The following is a 20,329-nucleotide window of genomic DNA, read 5'->3' on the forward strand; positions in this document are numbered from 1 at the left end:
TCCAGAGAAGCAATAAAAACAATATTAAGTGGCATGACCTTTGCATCACATTACCTGCTTTTTCTCCTACTCCATGAACATGCATTATTCATCTGATCTTCAACAGCCTGGCCAGCTACAAAAAAAAAAAAAAATGGCCAGCTACAAAGGATTGAATAAAAAATATACTGAGGGACACAGGGTCTTAGCAACGGTTCACAAAGAAAAATGGTTCTCAGGGAACGCGAGCACTTTGCCAAAGTGATGAAGGATTTCCTCTTGCCCCACTCTGGAGCCCTTGCCTGGTGTGGCTCTGCATGGCTGGGGTTTAGAGAGCTAGAGGTTCAAGTGTCTAAACCCCAACATCCTCCAAGGTGTGTGTGTTAATGGATTTAGTAGTCCTCATTGTTTAAAAATTGTTCTTTCTGGCATGCTTTTTTTTTTTTTTTCAACGAAATAATTGAAAAAGGGAGGGCAAAAAAGTCCAGGGCCCCTAATTCATTAGGAGCAGCCACATGGTGTGTTCACTGCAAGAGGCCAGGCAACTCAACTTTGGGGTAGTAAATCCTATGTCACTATGGAAGAGAGGAGTCCTTGGATGGGGCGTTAATGCACTTGGCTGCTAACCAAAAGGTTGGAGGTTCAAGTCCACCCAGAGGCACCTCTGAAAAAAGGCCTGGCAATCTACTTTCAAAAAATCAGCCACTGAAAACCCCATGGAGCTCTGTTCTGTTGACCTGCACTATAGGAGGTAGACTTTCATTGAGCTAAATTAAAGATTTTTTTGGAAGAGAGGCAGGCTGCTTTTTACTGTCTTACAATTTATATTTGCCTAGAAAATATACTAAAAAAAAATGCATATCCAGTGAGTTGCTGCTTGCAACTTAGGTTATCTGTAGAAGGGGAATTTGCATGTTGACTTATATATCACCTTGCCAGAATGTAAGCACCATGCAGGTGGGAAGAAGTAGTTCTATATTGTGGTTATATAGGCACAGTGGAATCCTCGGTGGCGTAGTAGTTAAGAGCTATGCCTACTAACCAAAAAGGTGGTAGTTCAAATCCACCAGGTGCTCCTTGGAAACGCTATGGGGCAGTTCTACTCTGTGCTATATGGCCTCTGTGAGTCAGGATCAACTCGATGGCAATGGCTAAACACTCATATTGTACTTGGCTGCTAACAGAAAGGTCGCCAGTTCCAAATCACTAGTGGTTCCATCGGAGAAAGATGTGGCAGTCTGCTTCCGTAAAGATTACCGCCTTGGAAACCCTATGGGGTAATTCTACTGTGTCCTACAGGGTCACTGTGAATCAGAATCGACTTGACAGTGGTGATATATATATACATATATTCAAATGAAAAGTCCAACAATCCATTCGTTTTTTCCACTAGCTCAGATGCAGTGCAACAAATGAAGGCAGAGGCCAGTTAAGGAAACCCTAGAATGCTGGACTAACTAAGTCCAGTATTGATTGATTGATTGATAAATCCCAACAACTCGTTTATTCACACTGAGCCCAATACCTGAAATACAGAAGTTGTTGAATCAAAATTTGGTGACTATTTGTTGAATTAGTTCTCCACCCTTTCAAAGACTCACTTAAGCTTCTGTTAAACAAGAGGCTTCCCTCCTGTGCTAATACACAATTTGATTTGCAAATACTCTGTTTACCAGCAAGTTTTCAAGAACGCAGCTTTATTGTGCAAAAGCAAAGGTGGAAAATCTTTTATAATCTTTCAAAGGCAATTCATTCATTCAGAAAACATTTGTCTGGGAGCAGGAATACTAAATAAAAGGCACTGTCTCTGTCCTCATGGGGCTCTCTGAATTTTGAGGGAGACAAACCAGAATGCAAACCCAGTGTGATGTGTGAAGAACTGTGATAGGGGGTGTGTGTGGATCCTGGACACAGGGGACTCAGGGAAGGAAGAGTCAACTTAATTTAGTCTGAGGTTATTGCAAACAAAAGAAAGAAATTTGATTCTGTTAAAATTATGAATATTTTAATGCAACTGAATCCCATAATATGCCCAGTTAGGGAGGGGCAGATGTGCTGGAAGAAAATGGAACTCTGTAGAGAGAAGCAGGGAGGTGGAAAGAGACAGGGAAGGCCCCTTTGAATAGTATCTTTGTATCAGAAAGAAAGCAAAGAAGAAGTTCCTGTAAGTTTTGTATTACTTATTATATGCTGTTTTTCACTTCATAAATGTGTTTGAAATGCTAACGAGGGCTTTAACCACTGGCCGCAGCTCTCCAGCTCTTCCTTATCCTATAAACCTGCAGCAACCCTGCTCTAAGTGAAATAATCCGAACATTTGGTAAATCAGTCTCTAGCTATTACTTTTTGCTGTTAGCTGCCATCAGGTTGGCCCCAGACAACTGGAGACCTCATGCACGACAGAATGAGATGCTGCTGGGTCCTGTACCGTCCCCATGACTGGTTGGGCATCAGACCGTTGTGATCTATAGGGTTTTCATTGGCTGGTTTTAGGAAGTATATCACCAGGCCTTCTCCCTAGTCCTCCTTAGTCCGAAAGCTCTGCTGAAACCTATTTAGCATCATAGCAACATTCAGGCTTCCACTGACAAATTAAGGACTCTATGATAGGTTGAAACTTTATGCTGAATCTGGTTGAATTCTACATGCTCTTTCACTCCCCCAGGTCCCACCCATCAAAAGCCCCTCACTTCTCCCATCCCTCCATTAAGTGTACTTGTATATAAGTACCATTGCAGTGACCAGAGAATGCAAATCCAAGGGCGATAATTTGATTGTGGCTCTGGGACTCACCTCAGAGAGATCCCCTGATATCCCTGGACCCCGTGCACACACATCTCCCTGACTTCACAGAAACAGAATCTCAGGCACAAAAGGGACCTTAGAAATCATCTTCTCCAAGCCCCACTCAAATGCTTGACAAGCTCCTACAATGACCTTTCATCCTCCCTGATTTCTCCTCTGTGGGTGTTTTGTCAATGCATAGGCCTCATCAGGAAGCCAGAGAAGGTCTGGGGAATACTGTGGCTCAGAAAGATAGGAATAAAGTCACCAAAAGACTCCAAGTATTATTAGTACAGCAGAGTAAGTGCACATATGTGTCCCTTGCCTGATGAGTATTAAAAAAAAAAAAAAAAAAAAAAACCCTGAGATAAGAGTCTAACTCAGAGATGAGCTCCAAAAGTCTATCCCTACCCTATGTCTTTTATTTACTAGTCTTGGGTATGTTGCTGCAGAAACTGGAGGCAGGGGAGCAGAAAGGGAAGGAGGAGGGAGAATAACAGACAAACTTCATCTCTTTGCAATTTTGGAAACGCCATTTCTGAGCCTGAAATCATTTTCTTCACTTATTTATTTTTCCCTTCATCTACTATCCATCTTTTCATCCACTCGTTAAACATTTATTGAGCATCTACAGTATGCCAGGTACCACTAGATGCTGGAGATACAAAGATGAGTAAGATACCTTGAGGAGGTCTAAGTCTTCAGAGTGAGGAATTAGACATGGAAGCAAACAATGACAAAACAATGTGGTGATTACCTTTACTGAGAAATGAAGACAGTCTTGTGAGAACCTAGAGGACAAGAACCCTTCAACGGTGGAGAGTAAAGGAAGGCTTTCCAGAGGGAATTCAGGGTCTTAAAAACAAGTATTCATTCCCCTGAAGCTGATTTAGTTCGAATTCTCCACCAATTTTTTCAGCCCTCTATGAGGGGTGCCCAAACTCAAAACCAAACCCGTTGCTATCAAGTGATTCCAACTCAGAGCGACCCTGTAGAACAGAGTAGAACTGCCCCATAGTGTTTCCAAGGAGCAGCTGGTTTAGAACTGCCAACCTCTTGGTTAGCAGTCAAGCTCTTAACCACTGTACCACCAGGGTTCCAAGGGGTGCCACAGGGATATTATTACCATCCCCCAACAAAACCTTGGAATTCCAATTGTGGTCTTGAGACCAGTACTATCACCTGAGCCTTTAGAAATGCAGAACCCCATGGAGTCATTGAGGTTAGAGGAGCCCTCAACCTACTACCCTGAGATCATCCTTAAACTGTAAATCTTAAATGAGAAATATCCCCTCAAATTTTCTTTAAACCAAACGATAGTTGAGCTTAATTAGTTAAGAATGTCTGCCTTGAGCATTGTGTTCTTTTAAAGAACTATCTCTATTGGGATCTGATTGACAACAGCAACTGAAAAGGTTACACAAGAAGCTGGGGGTGGGGGGCAGTGAATTTATGTTAATGGAGGAGGAACAGCTTGGAAAAGGGGGATGAGAAGGGTTGTACAACTTAAAGAATGTAATCAGTGTCACTAAACTGTACAGGTAGAATTCATTGAATTGGTGTATGTTTTGTTGTGTATATTTTCAACAACAAAAAAGAACTGCAGAATCCTACGCCCCACTCAAGGCCTTGCCAATCAGAATCTGCATTTTTACATGATCCCCAGGTGATTCGTATGTGCAGTAAAGTTTGAAAAGCACTGGCCTAGAAGGTAAGGAACCCTCATGGCACAGTGGTTAAGCACTCCACTGCTAATCAAAAGGTCGGTGGTTCAAACTGTCCAGCTGCTCCACCGGAAAAAGATGTAACAGTCTGCTCCTGTGAAGATTACAGCCTTGGAAACTATGGGGCAGTTCTACTCTGTCCTATAGGTCACTATGAGTCGGAATGAACTCTACAACAATGTGTTAACCCCTCTGGGCACCCCTCAGAGCCCTGCTGGTACAGGGACGCTATGAGTCGGAATCACTCAACAGCAATGAGTTTGGTTCTGGGTTTGGACACTAAAACCCAGCCTCTTGTGTGGAGATTAATCAAGCCTACCACAATGTTAGGATCCCTCACCAAGGAAAGGCAGCAATCAATAACTACATCAGTTGGTTCCCAAACATTTGATCTCAGTATTCTTTGTATTCGTAGAAGTCATCAAAGACACCAAAAATATTTTGTTTATGTGTTTTATATCTATCAACATTCGCCATCCTGGAAATAGAATCTGGAAAGGATTTTACTTATTTATTAATCTACTTAAAAATAATAATAAATCCTTATGTGTTAGCATAAATAACAGGTGTTATACAAAAAAACTATTTTTTCAAAATATATTAGCGAGAAGAGTGCCATTGCTTTACATGTTTGTAAAACTTTAAACATCTGGCTTAATAGAAGACAGATGGATTCTCATACCTGCCTCTGCATTCAATCTGTTGTGATATCACATGTCAGGTGGCCTCTGGAAAATTTCACTGTACACTCATGGAACGAGAGTGAAAACGATACCATAGTGTTATTATGAAAACAGTTTTAACCTCGCAGACTAACTGGATCTACAACGAATGATCTACAACATCCCTAGAGCTGCTCTCTCTCATACAACATGTGATGGTTAAGGTTAGGTGTTAACTTGCTAGATCATGATTCTCAGTGGTTCGGCAGATATTATGTAATCATCCTCCATCTGGTAAGCTGATGTTAGCAGCCAATCAGTTGAAAGGGGATTTTCCCTGGGGGTGTGGCCTTCATCCAGTATATATGGATGTTCTGACAAAGTTCACCCTCTCTGGGTCCTGCATCCAACTCATCATCTTTTGACCTCCAGTTCTTGGGATGTGAGCCAGCAGCCTACCACCTGACCTGTAGATCTGGGGACTGCCAGCTCCCACAGCCCCCATGAGCCATATCAGCCTGCTGTCTGATCTGCCAGTTTTGAGTTCACCAGCCTCTGCTACCATGTGAGTCAGGAGATGCCTCCAGCCTGACCACTGGCCCAGGAATTTGGGACTTGGCAGCCTCTACAACTGCATGAACCATTTCTTTGAAATAAATCTCTCTTTTTCGCTCTCTGTATATGTGGATAGATTTACATACATAGAGTTAGATTTATGTATATACATACATGTGGATTTACATATGTACATACATGTGGATCAATTTACATATATGGAGAGAGATACCCATACGTATATATTTATATATACACAATTCACTGGTTTTGCTCCTCTAGAGAACTCAGCCTAAGACACACCCTTACCTGTTGATTCCAAGGGAACACCACCACACTTTGAATTGCTCCAATTGCAAAGAAAATTCTCATTTCAACCGAATCTTTTGAAACAAAGAATGGTTTCAGAATTATGTACATCCTCTGGATGTAAAGCTTCCACGTTCTACCTTCAAAGATCAGTTGAGTGAGCCCCGTAATCGTGTGTTGTCTTAGTCAAGTGAGGTATCTTAGTTTTCTGGTGCTGTTGCAACAGAAATACTACAAGTGGGTGGCTGTAAAGAACAGAAATTTATTTTTTCTCACAGTTCAGGAGGAGGTTAAAAGTCTGAATTCAGGCCACGGCTCTAGGATGTCCTTCTTCATTTATTTCAGCTTCTTTTGCAGGCAATCCTTGGAGATCTTGGGTTTACAGGTTCATCTGCTTCAATCTGTTGTCCGATAGCATTTGTCTTCCCCTTGTATGCGTGCCTCCGTGTCTAATCTCTTTTTATAACTCAGAAATGGATAAGGTTTAGGACCCACCCTACACTGGTATGACTTCAGCTGATTAATTGGTTACATTACATTAGCTTTCATTATGGAAGATAATTACATTGCATTATATTACATTGTATCCACAGGAATAGAAGTTAGAATTCCAACACCTATTTTGGGGGGACACAGCTCAATCCATAGTACCAGCTCACTTCTATGAACCTCCCTGGAGATAGTAATGGCTGTTCTAACTCTAACTCACTCAGGTACAAGGAAAATATGCATAGAAAAATACTTAGTCAAATTGCAAGCACCAATAAAACTGAAGTGTTATTATGTAACATTTCTACACTCCTTTTCCACATATTTAGTATTTAAAATGTTGCAATTTTTTATTAATTTTTCTTACTTGTGAGAAACTAAATCTGACTAGTACCCCCTCTATTTTATTCTTGCCATCAGGTTCTATTCCCTGGTTTCTATTGCTATGATTTCATTTTATTGTCTCATGGGCTCCAAGAACCTTACTGCTCCATCCCGCTATCACAGCAGCCAAGGGAAAATTCACCCTTGCTCCTGAAGTAAAATTTTTAAAACAGAAATCATAGATACTGAAAGGGATGTTAATGACTATCCGGTCCATGAGTTCTCAACCCCAGCTGCCGGTTAGATTCACCATTACTTAGAGAATTAAAGGGAGAAAAGAATCAATGCCAGGGCTCCACTCCAGACTCAATTAAATCCAAATCTCTGTTGTGGACCCAGGCTTTGGAATTTTTTAAAGCTCCTCCAGATGTGTAACCAGGATTAAGAAACCCTGATTTAGTCCAACTATTCACTTTACATGGAGCTCTGATGGCATAGTGATTAAGAGCCATAGCCGCTAACCAAAATGTTGGCAGTTCAAGTCCACCAGCTGCTCCTTGGAAACCCTATGGGGCAGTTCTATTCTGTCCTATAGGGTTGCTGAGTCAGAATCTACTCGACAGCAAGAGACATTCACTTTACAGGTGAAAACAGGTAGAGAAAGGGAAGAAAACAGGTAGAGGGGGAAGGAAAGTTACGTACAATAGCTAGAACAGAACTAGAATTTGAACATCACCTTTTAGCCAGATAATATGACCATTAGTTCTCTTAATTCAGGGTTCTCAAAACACGAAGTGGAGTTTGCTTTCCTTCCTTTGGCTGCAATGAACTTTTCAGTCAACTTTATTGAGGTATATTTTATATACAATAAATTATATGCATCCATTTTAAGTTTAAAGTTGATTAGTTAAGCAAATGTATACAACCATGTTGCCACCTCCCCAATCCTGACATGGAACATTTCTATCACCCCAGAAAATTTTCCATACCTCTTCCCAGTCAACAACTCCCTAGCACCCAGGCAACAATAACCTGATTTCTGTCATTGTTTTTTTCCTATTTTAGGGCCTTATAAATGGAATCATACAGTGTGCATTCTTTCATATCTGGCTTCTTCCATTCAGCATAATGTTTTTAACATTCAGCCATGTTGCATCAGCAGTTTGTTTCATTCCTTTGGTGAGTGACAGTCTACTGTATAGATATTCCACAGTTTGATTACCGATCGGGGGTTCCCAGGTTTTGGCTATTGCAGATTAATGTGCTATAAACTTTTGTGCAAGTTTTGGAAGAATGTAGGTTTTCATTTCTCTTGAATAAATACATAGGAGTGAAATTGCTGGATCACTGGAAAGGTATATGTTTAATTTTATAAGAAACTGCTAAACTTTTCCAAAATGGTTGTACATTTCGCACTCCTACCAGCAAAATATGAGGGTCCCTGTTGTTCCACCTCCTGGTCACAGTAACAGCCAATATTTGTAGAACATTTCATAAACGCCAATCACTCAACTACGTGCCTGAAATGTATTATCTCCTTTAATCCTTTTATCAATCTAATGAGAAAAAATTCTAAATAGTGGAAAACAGAGAGTCTTGAACTGTGTTGTAATGTCTGCTGGTGCCCCCTGGTAATGATTCTTAACTTCCTTCATTCCTGGAGGCTCTGTGGCAAGATCAGGAACAAGGTCACACTTCTGGGCCCAATACCACTCACTGGCAGCAGTGATGTTGGGATTTTACCTTTTCACCTCAAGAAAATTGCCCTTGAATTACTTGAAACTGTAAATCCCTTGCTATTAACAATATGGCAAAGCCTGTTTCAAGTTATCTGGATCTTAGGATGTTGCATTCAGCAGTACAGGGTCAACGTTCTGATAAGCTAAGTAATTTTAAAATTCTAAATTATCATCACTGACTGCCTCCCACCCTCTTCCTCCAGGCTGGGTTACAACTCATGGGGGCTTCCGGCCTGTGTACAGATTGACAGCCATTCAGAGAGTACTTAGAAAAGGTTTTCCTTTCATTCCTGAGAACAGCTGCATTGACTAGGCTTGAGCCGTGAAAATAAAAAAAGGCTTTATTGCATATTTTATGTGGTGCTAGAAAAGAATGGGATAGAAATTCATGTCAATCCATGTGGCCTTGATAACAGGAAGGATGGTCCCCCAGCACCTCAGCGTTCCCCACTCAATGTTCGTTAGCAACAACCATACTAGTTTAAGATGCAGGAAGAACAAGAATCTCTGGGGCCTCTTCAACCCTCAGAGATCCATATCTGATATTTAGTAAATAAGCCCCATACTCGAAACTTGTTTTTGTTAATTGAAAAAAAATTTTTTTTCCTCCATCCCCTGACATTCCTGGCTGGGAATTCAGTGGTGTGTTTGCAGGGACAACAAGGTCACGCACTGAAGGAATCTAAACAATGGAGCTCCTGTACTTGATGGCGAAGGCTTGTTACTCCCAGTTCTCCAGGAAAAATTATCTCATTTACCCCTCATTTACAATGAAGGATCTGAGATGCAGACAGGTGCTCCGTGTGGCCTGGGAGGCAGGGAAGTGTTGAGAAAAGTGCCTGAGCTGATTCTGCAGAGAGACTACGCAGTTCAATAACAGGGCTGTCAGAAGGAATGTATGCATCCAAAAAAAAAAAAAACCAAACCCAGTGCTGTCGAGTCACCTGGTAAATGGCAGACATCCAATGTTACCCAAAGAATTGTGTCCCCCAGAAATATGTGTTGTAAACCCTCACTTCTATGCCTGTGGTTATAATCCCATTTGGGAATGGGTTGTCTTTGTTATGTTAATGAGACAGGATTAGTGTAGGGTGTGCCTTGAGCTAATCTCTTTTGAGATATGAAGAGATTAAACAAACAAGCAGAGATAGGGGACGAGAAATGCCAAGCCCCGTGAAGATAACACAGGAACAAAAACTCAAAGAAGACAAGGACCTTCCTCCAGAGCCGAAGAGAGGAAACCTTCCTCTTGAGCCAGCACCCAGAATTCAGACTTCTAGTTTCCTAAATTGTGAGAAAATAAATTCCTGTTTGTTAAAGTCACCGCTTGGTGATATTTCTGTTATAGCAGCATTAGATAACTAAGACATCCAATAAATGATTTAATAAATAAATAAATAGAGCTAGATTTTTTTTTTTTTTTTTTAGATTAGACTGGAACAAGATGGCTGAATTCCTCAGTGAAGTGCCTTTCCACCACTTTACACTGTTCACCTTCCCCCAACCCTCATCTGGCCAAAGGCTCCTCCACACACACACCCCAACACCCTTTCCTGTCCTAGAAGTAAAATCTGAACTACCTCCCTGCTGACATAGTGATTAAGAGCTTGGCTGCTAACCTGAAGGTCACCAGTTTAAATCCACCAGCTGCTCCATGGGAACCCCATGGAGCAGTTCGACTCTGTCTCACATGGCCGCTATGAATCAGAATCAACTCAAAGGCGATGACTCTGGAAAATTATTTTACAAATGTTTCTTGGCTTGTTTGAATAACTTCTGGTTCTCTTTAATTAAAAAAATAATAATAATAATCCAGATAAGGAAAATCTAAGAACATGAATTTGGAAACCCTGGTGGCATAGTGGTTAGGTGAAAGGTCTACCCTTTGGGCAATATTAAGCTAAGACTTTACTACCATGGGTGGTAGTCAATTTCTACTCCTGTTAGTGAACCTGGGAAATAACTTTGGAGGATCTGGCCTAATTTGCATTTAACCGCCCCCCCCCCTTCTGGTCCCTTCTCAGATGTCTTATTCTCCATCTATGTGACTCTTCCACTCAAGTCTTTTAAGTGTTTAAATAAATTCCTTCTTCTTCCACGGCTGCCCTTCTTCTCCTTCTCAGTCCTGTATCTCTTAGCAGCCTCTTTACCAGCAGGACAGACGGAACAGTAAAATAAATGGCCGATGGCCAGCGGGTTCTCTGAACACACAGACACAAACCACCGTTATCCACGTTCAACTGTGAAAATTGTGAAGATTTAAATTTACAGAAAAAATCATGAAAGATGCTATCCTAGAATAAGAGGGGCTTCTCTCACACAAAATGTTTCCTATTTCATTGAGGCTTGAGAGAAATGACCCTGCCATCACCCAGTTGACAAGCCCCAGATGTCACCAGGGTCCCTGCCCATGGAGATAGTTGTTGCTTGCAATCACTCCCCAGGCCTTCTCTGTTCTCTGCATTCCAGTCCTTTCCCTTGATCGTGAGCTTTTCCAGAGCTCTTCAGCTGGATCCCAGACCCGCAGAGGAATTATTTCTGCCTTGGCCAATTTAAATGCGTGCTGCCTGTGAGATTTCCTGAGACGCTCTCAGCTGCCGCATTAAAACTGCATGACTGTCTTCCTCAGGAGGCCTAATAATGGCACGTTTCATCTGTGAGCCACTTTATAAACATTAACTGATCAAGCCGCCCTCGTTCCTCACAGGCTCTGGGCCTCTGTGTAGTGGACTTCATTCTCCACTGCACTCAAAGTACCTCAGGAGGAAAATGCTGGGACCTGAAGGATCTTCCCTGGGTATTTTAGACCAAGCCATCACTCACGCCAAAGGCTTTGCAATAATAAGCCCCACTTGGGTAATGACATAGAGGAGGAGGGGTTTAAATCCATATTTACTTAGAACAGACTGAATTAAGGTTCTCATCTGCCAGTGCCAGATTAGGAGACGGAAGCACTTGGCTCCAAGCTCTAGGGCTAAATGGCCAAACTGCAGCCCATGGGCCAAACGCAGCTGGCCTCCTGTTTTTGCAAATAAAATTATTTCGGAACACAGCTACACTTACTCGTTTATAAATTATCCGTGGCTGCTTTTGTGTTACAGTGGCAGAGTTGTGTAGTCACCAAAGAGACCAAATAGCCCACATAACCCAAAATAATTACTACATGGCCCTTGACAGAAGAAGCTTGCTGACCGCTGATCTAAGGAACTTAATGTCTGTTCTCATCCTGTAAACGCCCTAAATGTCTTTGAGTAAGTCTTTTTCCTCTCCGATCTTCAGTTTCTACATCTGTAAACTAATCATCTCTAAATTTACCCATTGTCTTGGGCTTTTTCTCCTGTTGTTTTGTAAGTTTTAGCACCTAACATATTCATTTTCTCTTACCATTATGACTGACTTGTATGAGGGTGAGGACTGTTTCCTGTGCCTTATGAGTCCCTAGCACTATGCTCTGTGCTGAACCCTAAATCCGTTTATGGAATGTAACTGAACTGATTTGAATTAAATTTGTTTTCTCTGCAGAGAGATCTCTCAGAATGATGTCTTGGAAGTGATCGAGGCAGATGTGTTCGCCAACCTGCCCAAGTTACACGAAATGTAAGCAAGAAACATGAGAAATCTGTTCACAACTGGTTTTGGCAGCAGCCTTAAAGTTCTCTTGTGTTTCTGGGAGGCTCCAAGCCTGCTCTGTCCTCAAATTCCTAGATCTTCCTTATAAGGTGTCACAGTTGGCCAAAAGATGCCATCATGTGTCTCTACCTGGTGACCCAGACACCAACCACAGACCCTCTTCCTACTACCACCCTCTCAGGGTTTCTGCTGAGTGGACCCAAGAACCTTGCCCCAAGACTATGAGCGAGTACCTCCATCCCATCCTCTCATCCAAAATTATTCCATAGCCAAAGACCAGAGTAAGTCCCACTTGATATAGCTGGAGTTGGCTAGTCCTAGTTTGAACGGTAGTCTATGCCGTAGGCTCACTATGAAACCTTGGCCAGATACATAGCCGTTCTGAAGCTTAGTTTTCTCATTGGTAAAACTGAGGGATGATAATTGTAAATTAGATCTAACACAGCAGCTGCCATGGAGTAAGAACACTGTTAATGATCCTTCATTCTTCTACTACTCCAGCCAAATCTACTATCTCTTATTGATGTTCTGGTTTTACTTACATGTTAATACACAATATATCACTAGATCCACATCTATATCATAGCAGTCTATAATTAAATTAATTTATAGAATCATAGAATGTCAAGGCCAGAAGAGACTTTAAGACTGTCTGGTCCAGCACTTTCCAAATAATGTTCTGTGGATCACTAGGCACTCAGGAAATTATTCAGCGTTTAAAAAAAGAAAAAGATTCTATGGTCAAATAAAATTAGGAAACGGTGGGCAAATAAAGTTAGACAAGATCATTTACCATAGGAAAACTTCTCAGAGCCTGTAATATGCTTATATACACTTGGAATCTCCAGAAAGGATATTTTATTAAGGGTTTCTCAACTAATGTCATCGGAAGGTTTTGTGGTGTGTGCCTGTGTATGTACAAGGAGCATTTATTAATATCTGTCTCAGGCTGGGTTCTCTACTGGAGCGGAACCAGTGAAGCATACACATGTAAATACATATAGAAAGATTTATCTCAAGGAAATGGCTCACGAAGTTGGAGAGGCTGGCAAGTCCCAAATCCATGGGTCAGGCTCAGGCTGGAGGCTTCTCCTGACTCACGTGGTTGCAGGGACTGACAAATCCAAAATCAGCAGGTCAGGCAGAAGGCTGCTGGCTCAAGGCTTTGGGAAAGCTGGCAAATCCCAAGATATGCAGGTCAGGTGGCAGGCTTCTGGCTCACATCCAAGAACCAGAGGTCAGAGGATGACAAGTCAGGTGCAGGATCCAGAGAGGGCTTTGCCAGAACATCCGTATATATTGGATGCAGATCACACCTCCGGGAGAACTGATTGGCTTTCAACTGATTGGCTGCTCACATCAGATCACAAGATGGAAGATGGTTAGATAATATCCACCAAACTTGGCCTAGCCAAGTTCACACATAACCTTAACCATCATGACATCTTACAAAGTCCCCCCAGAGCACATTTAGGAAAGCTGATCTGAACCAACCTCCTAATTTTATGCATGAAGAATGAAAGGCACAGAGAAGTTGTGAGGCTTATCTAAGGTCACCCAGCCAAATTCACAGCAGGACAAAGACTTGAACATAAATCTCTTGACTGCTAAATCAGTGCTTTTTTGTATATTTTTTAAAAATGAAGGTTCTGTGTCTAGTATTTATCAAATATCCACAGGGGAGATATATATATATATGTAAAATAGGGACATTTAGAAATGACCCTCGGTCTGTCCATTTTGAGAGTCCCCCTCCTTCTTCCTTTCTTACACTCACTCTGCCTCCCATCCTTTTCTTCTCCCACTCTGATTCTTCCTCCTTGCACTAAGCTTTGGCAACTGAAGCCTTCCTCCCTCTTCCCATTGCCCTCATGCTCATTCCTTTCTCCTCCTCTTGCTTGACTTCGCCTTACCCTAGTTGGGAACAGAGACCTGACTGGGCTCTCAGAATCCACAGGGAATGTCGGAGAAATGGACCAAAGGGCAGCCAGCCCCCTGAGCAGGGTGAAGCAGGCATGCCTTAATGCAGTTCAAAGGGCAGTGGAGCTAATGGGATGGCTCTTTCATCTCCTTCCTGCGTGGAGAGGTGCTCTCACCCCTATGCAGCAGCAACTGCACTTGAAATGATTAATTACCTGGTACTTGGATCTGGGTAGCCACAGGTTACTGCAACATAAAAGCTAATGAAACAGAGAGGAACTAATTAACACGGAGCATTTCTGCAGACATACATTGATCCACGAAAACGGGCAAAGGGCAGCCTCTCTCTGTTGGAATCCAAATGTGAACATGCTCACCTCCAGGCTGTTGATCAGGACACAGCACAGGCCAATATGGGGCAGAAGTTACCACTTCCCCAGAGCTGAGAGGGAGCAGCCTCAGTCTACAGCAGGAGTGGAATCAGCTGTCGCATTCCCAGCTAATGCTGGATTTTTGTGGCTAAAATCAAAGAGATACTGACTGTTCGTTCTTCAATCTTCATTATCCTTTACCTGTTTGCTCTCTTTTCCTTCCATCTTCTTTTACCCACACACCCTTTTTTCTTCCCTTCCATCTTCTTTTCATCCTCTTTTATTGTTTCTCTTCCTCTTCTCTGTGTCCAGACCAGACAAGAGTTCATTTCCCCATATTAGTCTCATCTCTATTCCTTAGCATCCTCAGACCCTGGGACATACCACTTGGTTAAAGATCCAGCTATGCTCAGGATGAAATGACCCAGCTAGAGATTTGTTTGCATCTGATGGACAGGCCCCAGGAAGACTCTGACGATGAGAGTTGAGTGGGACAGGGTGGATATTTCATTTGCAGAGTTTAGTATAGCAAAAGGAGCTGCATACATGCTCAATATTTGTTGAAACAATGGATGGATGGATGATTTATCGATGTACTCTTTGGATAGTGTGGAAAGTTCTACAGTACTCCTTACTGTTGAGGTCATTTATGTGTTCTTTCCTCTTTTACAGTAGAATCGAAAAGGCCAACCATCTGCTGCACATTGACCCTGCGGCCTTCCAGAACCTCCCCAATCTGCGATATCTGTAAGAACTAGTGTCTTCTGGAGCCCTCTATGATAGAATTGTGCATTCCTATTTTAGCAAAATGCCCACTCACCACTCTGGGCATTAATTGCCTTTTATCAATGATGGGGGCAGAAGTGGGGGTGATGAGATACTTGGTGGTAGGTTTCAGTTTGGTTTAATGAGTGAATTCCACTAATATAATTGCATTATATATCCACTAATATAATTTCACTAATATAATTTTCATTTGCTAAAACAGACATAATAAGGAATGTCATTTGCATTAATGGAACTGTCACACGGACCTCTTGCAGAATTCAGTCCTAAATGAGTGTTAATGAGATGCAGACAAATGTCTGCTAGTGTTTAGCTTGTGACCTTGACCTCAAAGACATTGTGTCTCTTGTTCTGCATATATGCATTTTTTTGATAGATTATAATATTTTATTTTGTAAATTTTAGTTAATAACAGACATGGTATTTTGTCAGCAGAGAGATTCCTGGTGTTTGAGCTCCATCCCTTGGGCCTGCTCCCATCAGCAAAATCACTGTGCTTCTTCCACTCAAATGACTTTCAGGTTTGGTAAGAGCTCAACAGGACCCTGTGTTATATAATGGAGCCCCACGAAATAACAGTTCAAAATTTAGACTCTTGGAGTCATATTTTCCAGTACCTCTTGCTAGCTATTAATCATGGCCAAGGACTTAACCTCTTAAAGTTTATTTCCTCTATCAAGATACTAGAGATTATAATGCATGTGTATCTGTTATATGGTATGCAGTAATGATGCATAACCAGCAACCATTTATCATTTGTAATCTGTGGGCCATCAGATGAACGGTTCAGTTGATCTAGGCTAGATTTGCTTGACCCTAGCTAGGCTCATACATCTGTGGTTAGTTGGTAGGTCAACTAGGCACTAGGTGCCCTGGATGGCCTCAGTTGGGATGACTCAGCTCTCCTCCAAGTGGTTTTCATTCCCAGCAGGATAGCATACACTTGTTCTGGTGGCAGTGGTGGGATTCTAAGGAAGAACTGAAGCTTGCAAGCCTCTTGAGACCTAACCCTTGAAATAGTACACCGTCTCTTGGGGAACATTTTATTAGCCCAAGAAATTCATCAGGCCAGCTCAGATTCAAGAGGTAGAAAATAACTCCACGTCTTTTTTTTTTTTTGCTCTAAGGAACAGGAATTTATTTTTTCACAGTTCTGGAATCTAGAAGTCCAAATTAAGGAGGTTGGCAGGGCTATGCTTTCTCTATCTTCTAGCTTCTAGAGGCTGCTAGAAATTCTTGGTGTTTCTTTGCTGCTTATAGGTTCATCTGCCTCTGCCATCACATGGCATCTCTTTTCCCCCTGTGTGTGTCTCCCTTTCTATAAGACACCCCTCAGAAGGGATTAGGTTTAGGACCCACCCTACTCATTAGCATAACAAAAGAAAGACTCATTAACATAGCAAAAGAAAGTCTCTATTTCCAAACAGAGCTGTAATTACAGGTACAGGGATTAGGACTTCAACATATCTTTTAGGAGACACAATTCAATCCATAACACCTTGTTTTGTGTCTTGTGTCTTGGGTGTGCTTGACAGAAAGCCATGCACCAGGGACTGGTTGTTTGTCTTGGTTACTACAAAACCCCTGAACTGGGAAAGTCGCAAGTTGTAATGCTGACCTTGTGCTTATACGTCTAGAATGATGTAAAAGACATAAAAGACCAGTGAGAAACTAAGGTAATGGTTGGTTCTCCGTGTCTAGGTGAAGTACACATACTTCGGTGCCATCCCTCGTAATTGCACTGTCCTTCCCCCTTGTGAATGAGAAGGGCACTAAGAACTTGCATGCATAGGTGTTTGCTAGGGCTCCTGAGACTGAAGATGCTATGGGCATTGATTTTCTGACTCGACGGCAGTGGGTTTGTTTTTTTTTTTTTTTTTTTGGTTTATCTTCTGTATGCAGCCCTGGTGGCACAATGGTTAAGAGCTCTGCTGCTAACCAAAGAGGTCAGCTGTTTGAATCCAGCAGCCACTCCTTGGAAACCCTATGGGACAGTTCTACTCTGTCCTATAGGGGCAGTTCTACTCTATCCTATAAGGTCGCTATGAGTTGGAATCGACTAGATGGCAACGTGTTTGATTTTTTTATTTTTTGGTTTTTTATCTTATATATAGCCAACTCTGCTCAGAAGCTAAGGGCTATGATCTTTTCTTATTTCAAGCTCAGGAATTTTGCTCCCTTAATCAATTTCATTCTTTAAGGACAGGTATCTTATGCTCTCTGCAGAGCTAACCCCAGGCTAGGCTCGTAAAACTGGAGGAAATGTGGAGTGACAGAAAAGGCACGGGACTTAGAATCGGGAAATCCAGGGCTTCATCCCAATTCACCATTTACTAGCTGCGAAACCTGTGTCCAGTCACTGGAATTCTGACATGCACATGAATTCTATGGGCCTCAAATGAGATTTATATATGAAAATATTCTGTAAACCACAATGTGCTAAAAAGCATTAATAAATGTATTAAGTATTTATAGAGTGATTATTTCTGCCCAACCCATCAACGTCTACAAGTCCATCCTCAGGAAAATTCCAATAAGTATTGAATAGAGAGTTCTGGTGGCCACCAAGATTTTCAGAATTTACCTAGAGTGTTCAGTATGGGTTGAAAAAGATGAGTTGGAGACATGACTTTGCAATGAGTGGAGCAGTATAAAAAAGAACACTATACATGGAGTCAGAAGGACTAAGATTCTAGGTGGGACAGTGATATCTATTAGTTAGGTAGCCAGTTGCCTTCTCCAAGCTTCAGTTTCTTTACCTGTGTATCGGGTTGTTGTGAAATCTAAATGAGATTACGCTATTAAAAAAATTTTTTTTTGCAAATTGTTGTTAGTACACATACTATAAATAACTATACAAATATAAAATTATTAATGCCTCTTACCCAGTCGGAAACCCTGGTGGCATAGTGGTTAAGAGCTACGGCTGCTAACCAAAAGGTCGGCAGTATGAATCCACAAGGTGCTCCTTAGAAACCCTCTGAGGCAGTTCTACTCTGTCCTGTAGGGTCGCCGTGAGTCGGAATTGACTCAGCGGCAACGGGTTTTTACTACCCAGTGGAAGCCCTGATGGTGCAGTGGTTAAGAGTTCAGCTGCTATGTAAAAGGTCAGCAGTTCATATCTACCAGCCGCTCCTTGGAAACCCTATGGGCCAGTTCTACTCTATCCTATAGGGTTGCAACAAGTTTTTGTTTTTTCTGGTTTTTTTTTTTTTGGTACTACCCAGTCAATTTCCTTCATTCCTTCTCATTTTTCTCTTTTCCTCTCCACTACCATCCTTTTCATTCTCTCTATCTCTCATTTCCTCCCTCCTTCATCTTAAAAAGTCTCTGAGTGGAATGTGGGGGCCACAGAATCTGCAGAGGCAACTCCTGCACATATTATCACACTTGGGTAACACAAAGCTGCCCTTGCAGAGAGTAGGCCCCAGAAGAAACCACCTGCTCACACATAGGCTCTGTAGCCCGTGATAATGACATGCCTGAGGACGCTGGATTGGAGGCTGGAGCATCAGGAGTGAGGAATCATTGTAACATTTAAAATTAAGGGATCAAGAAATTGACTCCATTATCGGCCCCTGCCTCTTGGCCAGCAGCATTTCTTTTTAATAATAAGGACCCTCCACCCTCCCTCTGAGGAACTTGTGAGGGTGTGGGCATGGAAAGCACAGGTCTAGATGGGAGGAAGGCGACTTGCCAGAACAGAGGAGACAAAGCATGACTTTGAGTTTAGAAGAGGCTGGAATCTGTGATGTTTGTCATCACACCCAGCCACCCTTGGTGTTCTTTTCTCCCTTTGAGGTGTCGATTAGTCTTCAGTTTCACCTGGTTCCTCCTATCAAGTTCACACAAGGTTGAGGGTGAAAGGTTCTAGCCACATTCTCTTCTGAGAGGGGGTTATTAGTATCATGGCATTTTAAACCTGCTCTTTAACTAGGGAAAGGAAATTAGCAAGGAGTTTGGAGGGATTGTGTCATTATCAAAGGATTCTTCTTGATTGCTATGAGAAAACAAGGTCGTATTTAATTCTAGAGTGTATAAAAGCCATTGGTGGTTCAATGGTAGGGTTCTCATCTTCTGTGCATGAGATCTGGGTTTCATTCCCGGCCACTGCACCTCCTTTGCAGCTACCTCCCATCTGTCAGTGGAGGCTTGCATGTTGCTAAGATGCTGAATAGGTTTCTACAGAGCTTCCAGACTAGGACAGACTGGGAAGAAAGGCCTGGTGATCTACTTGTGAAGATCAGCCAGTGAAAACCCTATGGATCACAAAGGTCCAATCCACAACCAACTGTGGGGTCGCCATGAATCGGGGTGGACTTGATGGCAGCTAACAACAACAGCGTATAAAATCCTTTCACAAACATTATGCAGCTCTCCATCAGGACGTTGTGACTAAGACTTGCCCATCGTAAGCCTTCTTAAGGCATCTCCTTGCCCAGGGTGGACCCTCCCCCACTTATCCACTTGTCCTGGGTGGGAGCACATCCTGACCCTGGGAATTAGAGCAATTCTCCTACGAGCACTGCATCTGCTCAGGGCTCAGACCACGGCTCTCTGAAATATTTTCCAAAATGATAAGAGAGATCACCTAAATTCACAGCCGGTCCTCTAATCTGGAGGGTTATATTGTGGAAACAAAACCCAGTTAAGCTTCCAAGTTCTTCCTTGCTTATTGGTTTCTGAGCCACAGTCATAAACAGTTTCATGATCCAGCAGCCAGGCATAGGTGGATGGCAACGATTTCAGATATTCTTTAGAATGATGAACTGCTTGCTTCAAGGCCAAGAAAACACAAAATGGATGACTGGATCCACAGGGAACCAGTAGGATTGAGTTGTTTTTTTCATAAGTCAGGATAAATGTTTATCACCACAGCCACCAAAACAGGAAATTGCAAGGGTTAGGAGTGACTTGACTTGAGCATCCTAATTGCTACACACACATACTCAGAAATATCCTTCTGTAGTTCTCAGCGTTGATTCCATTTCACACCAATCATGCGATGGCACGGAATTTAAGACAACTAGAAATCAGAGCTCTTCATCACTGCCTTC

General features: G+C 42.2%; 1 protein-coding gene across 2 annotated transcripts in view; it reads left to right on the forward strand.

The window, feature by feature from the left end:
• Positions 1–20,329, forward strand: part of FSHR (follicle stimulating hormone receptor) — a 206,418-nt gene that overhangs the window by 127,065 nt on the left and 59,024 nt on the right. For both annotated transcript variants that reach the window (XM_049870547.1, XM_049870548.1), the window contains exons 3-4: positions 12,088–12,162; positions 15,159–15,233. In XM_049870547.1, the coding sequence (XP_049726504.1) occupies positions 12,088–12,162; positions 15,159–15,233 (150 nt within the window). The remainder of the gene's footprint in view (positions 1–12,087; positions 12,163–15,158; positions 15,234–20,329) is intronic.

The sequence above is a fragment of the Elephas maximus genome, chromosome 26, assembly GCF_024166365.1.
Source record: "Elephas maximus indicus isolate mEleMax1 chromosome 26, mEleMax1 primary haplotype, whole genome shotgun sequence".
Classification (NCBI taxonomy): domain Eukaryota; kingdom Metazoa; phylum Chordata; class Mammalia; order Proboscidea; family Elephantidae; genus Elephas; species Elephas maximus.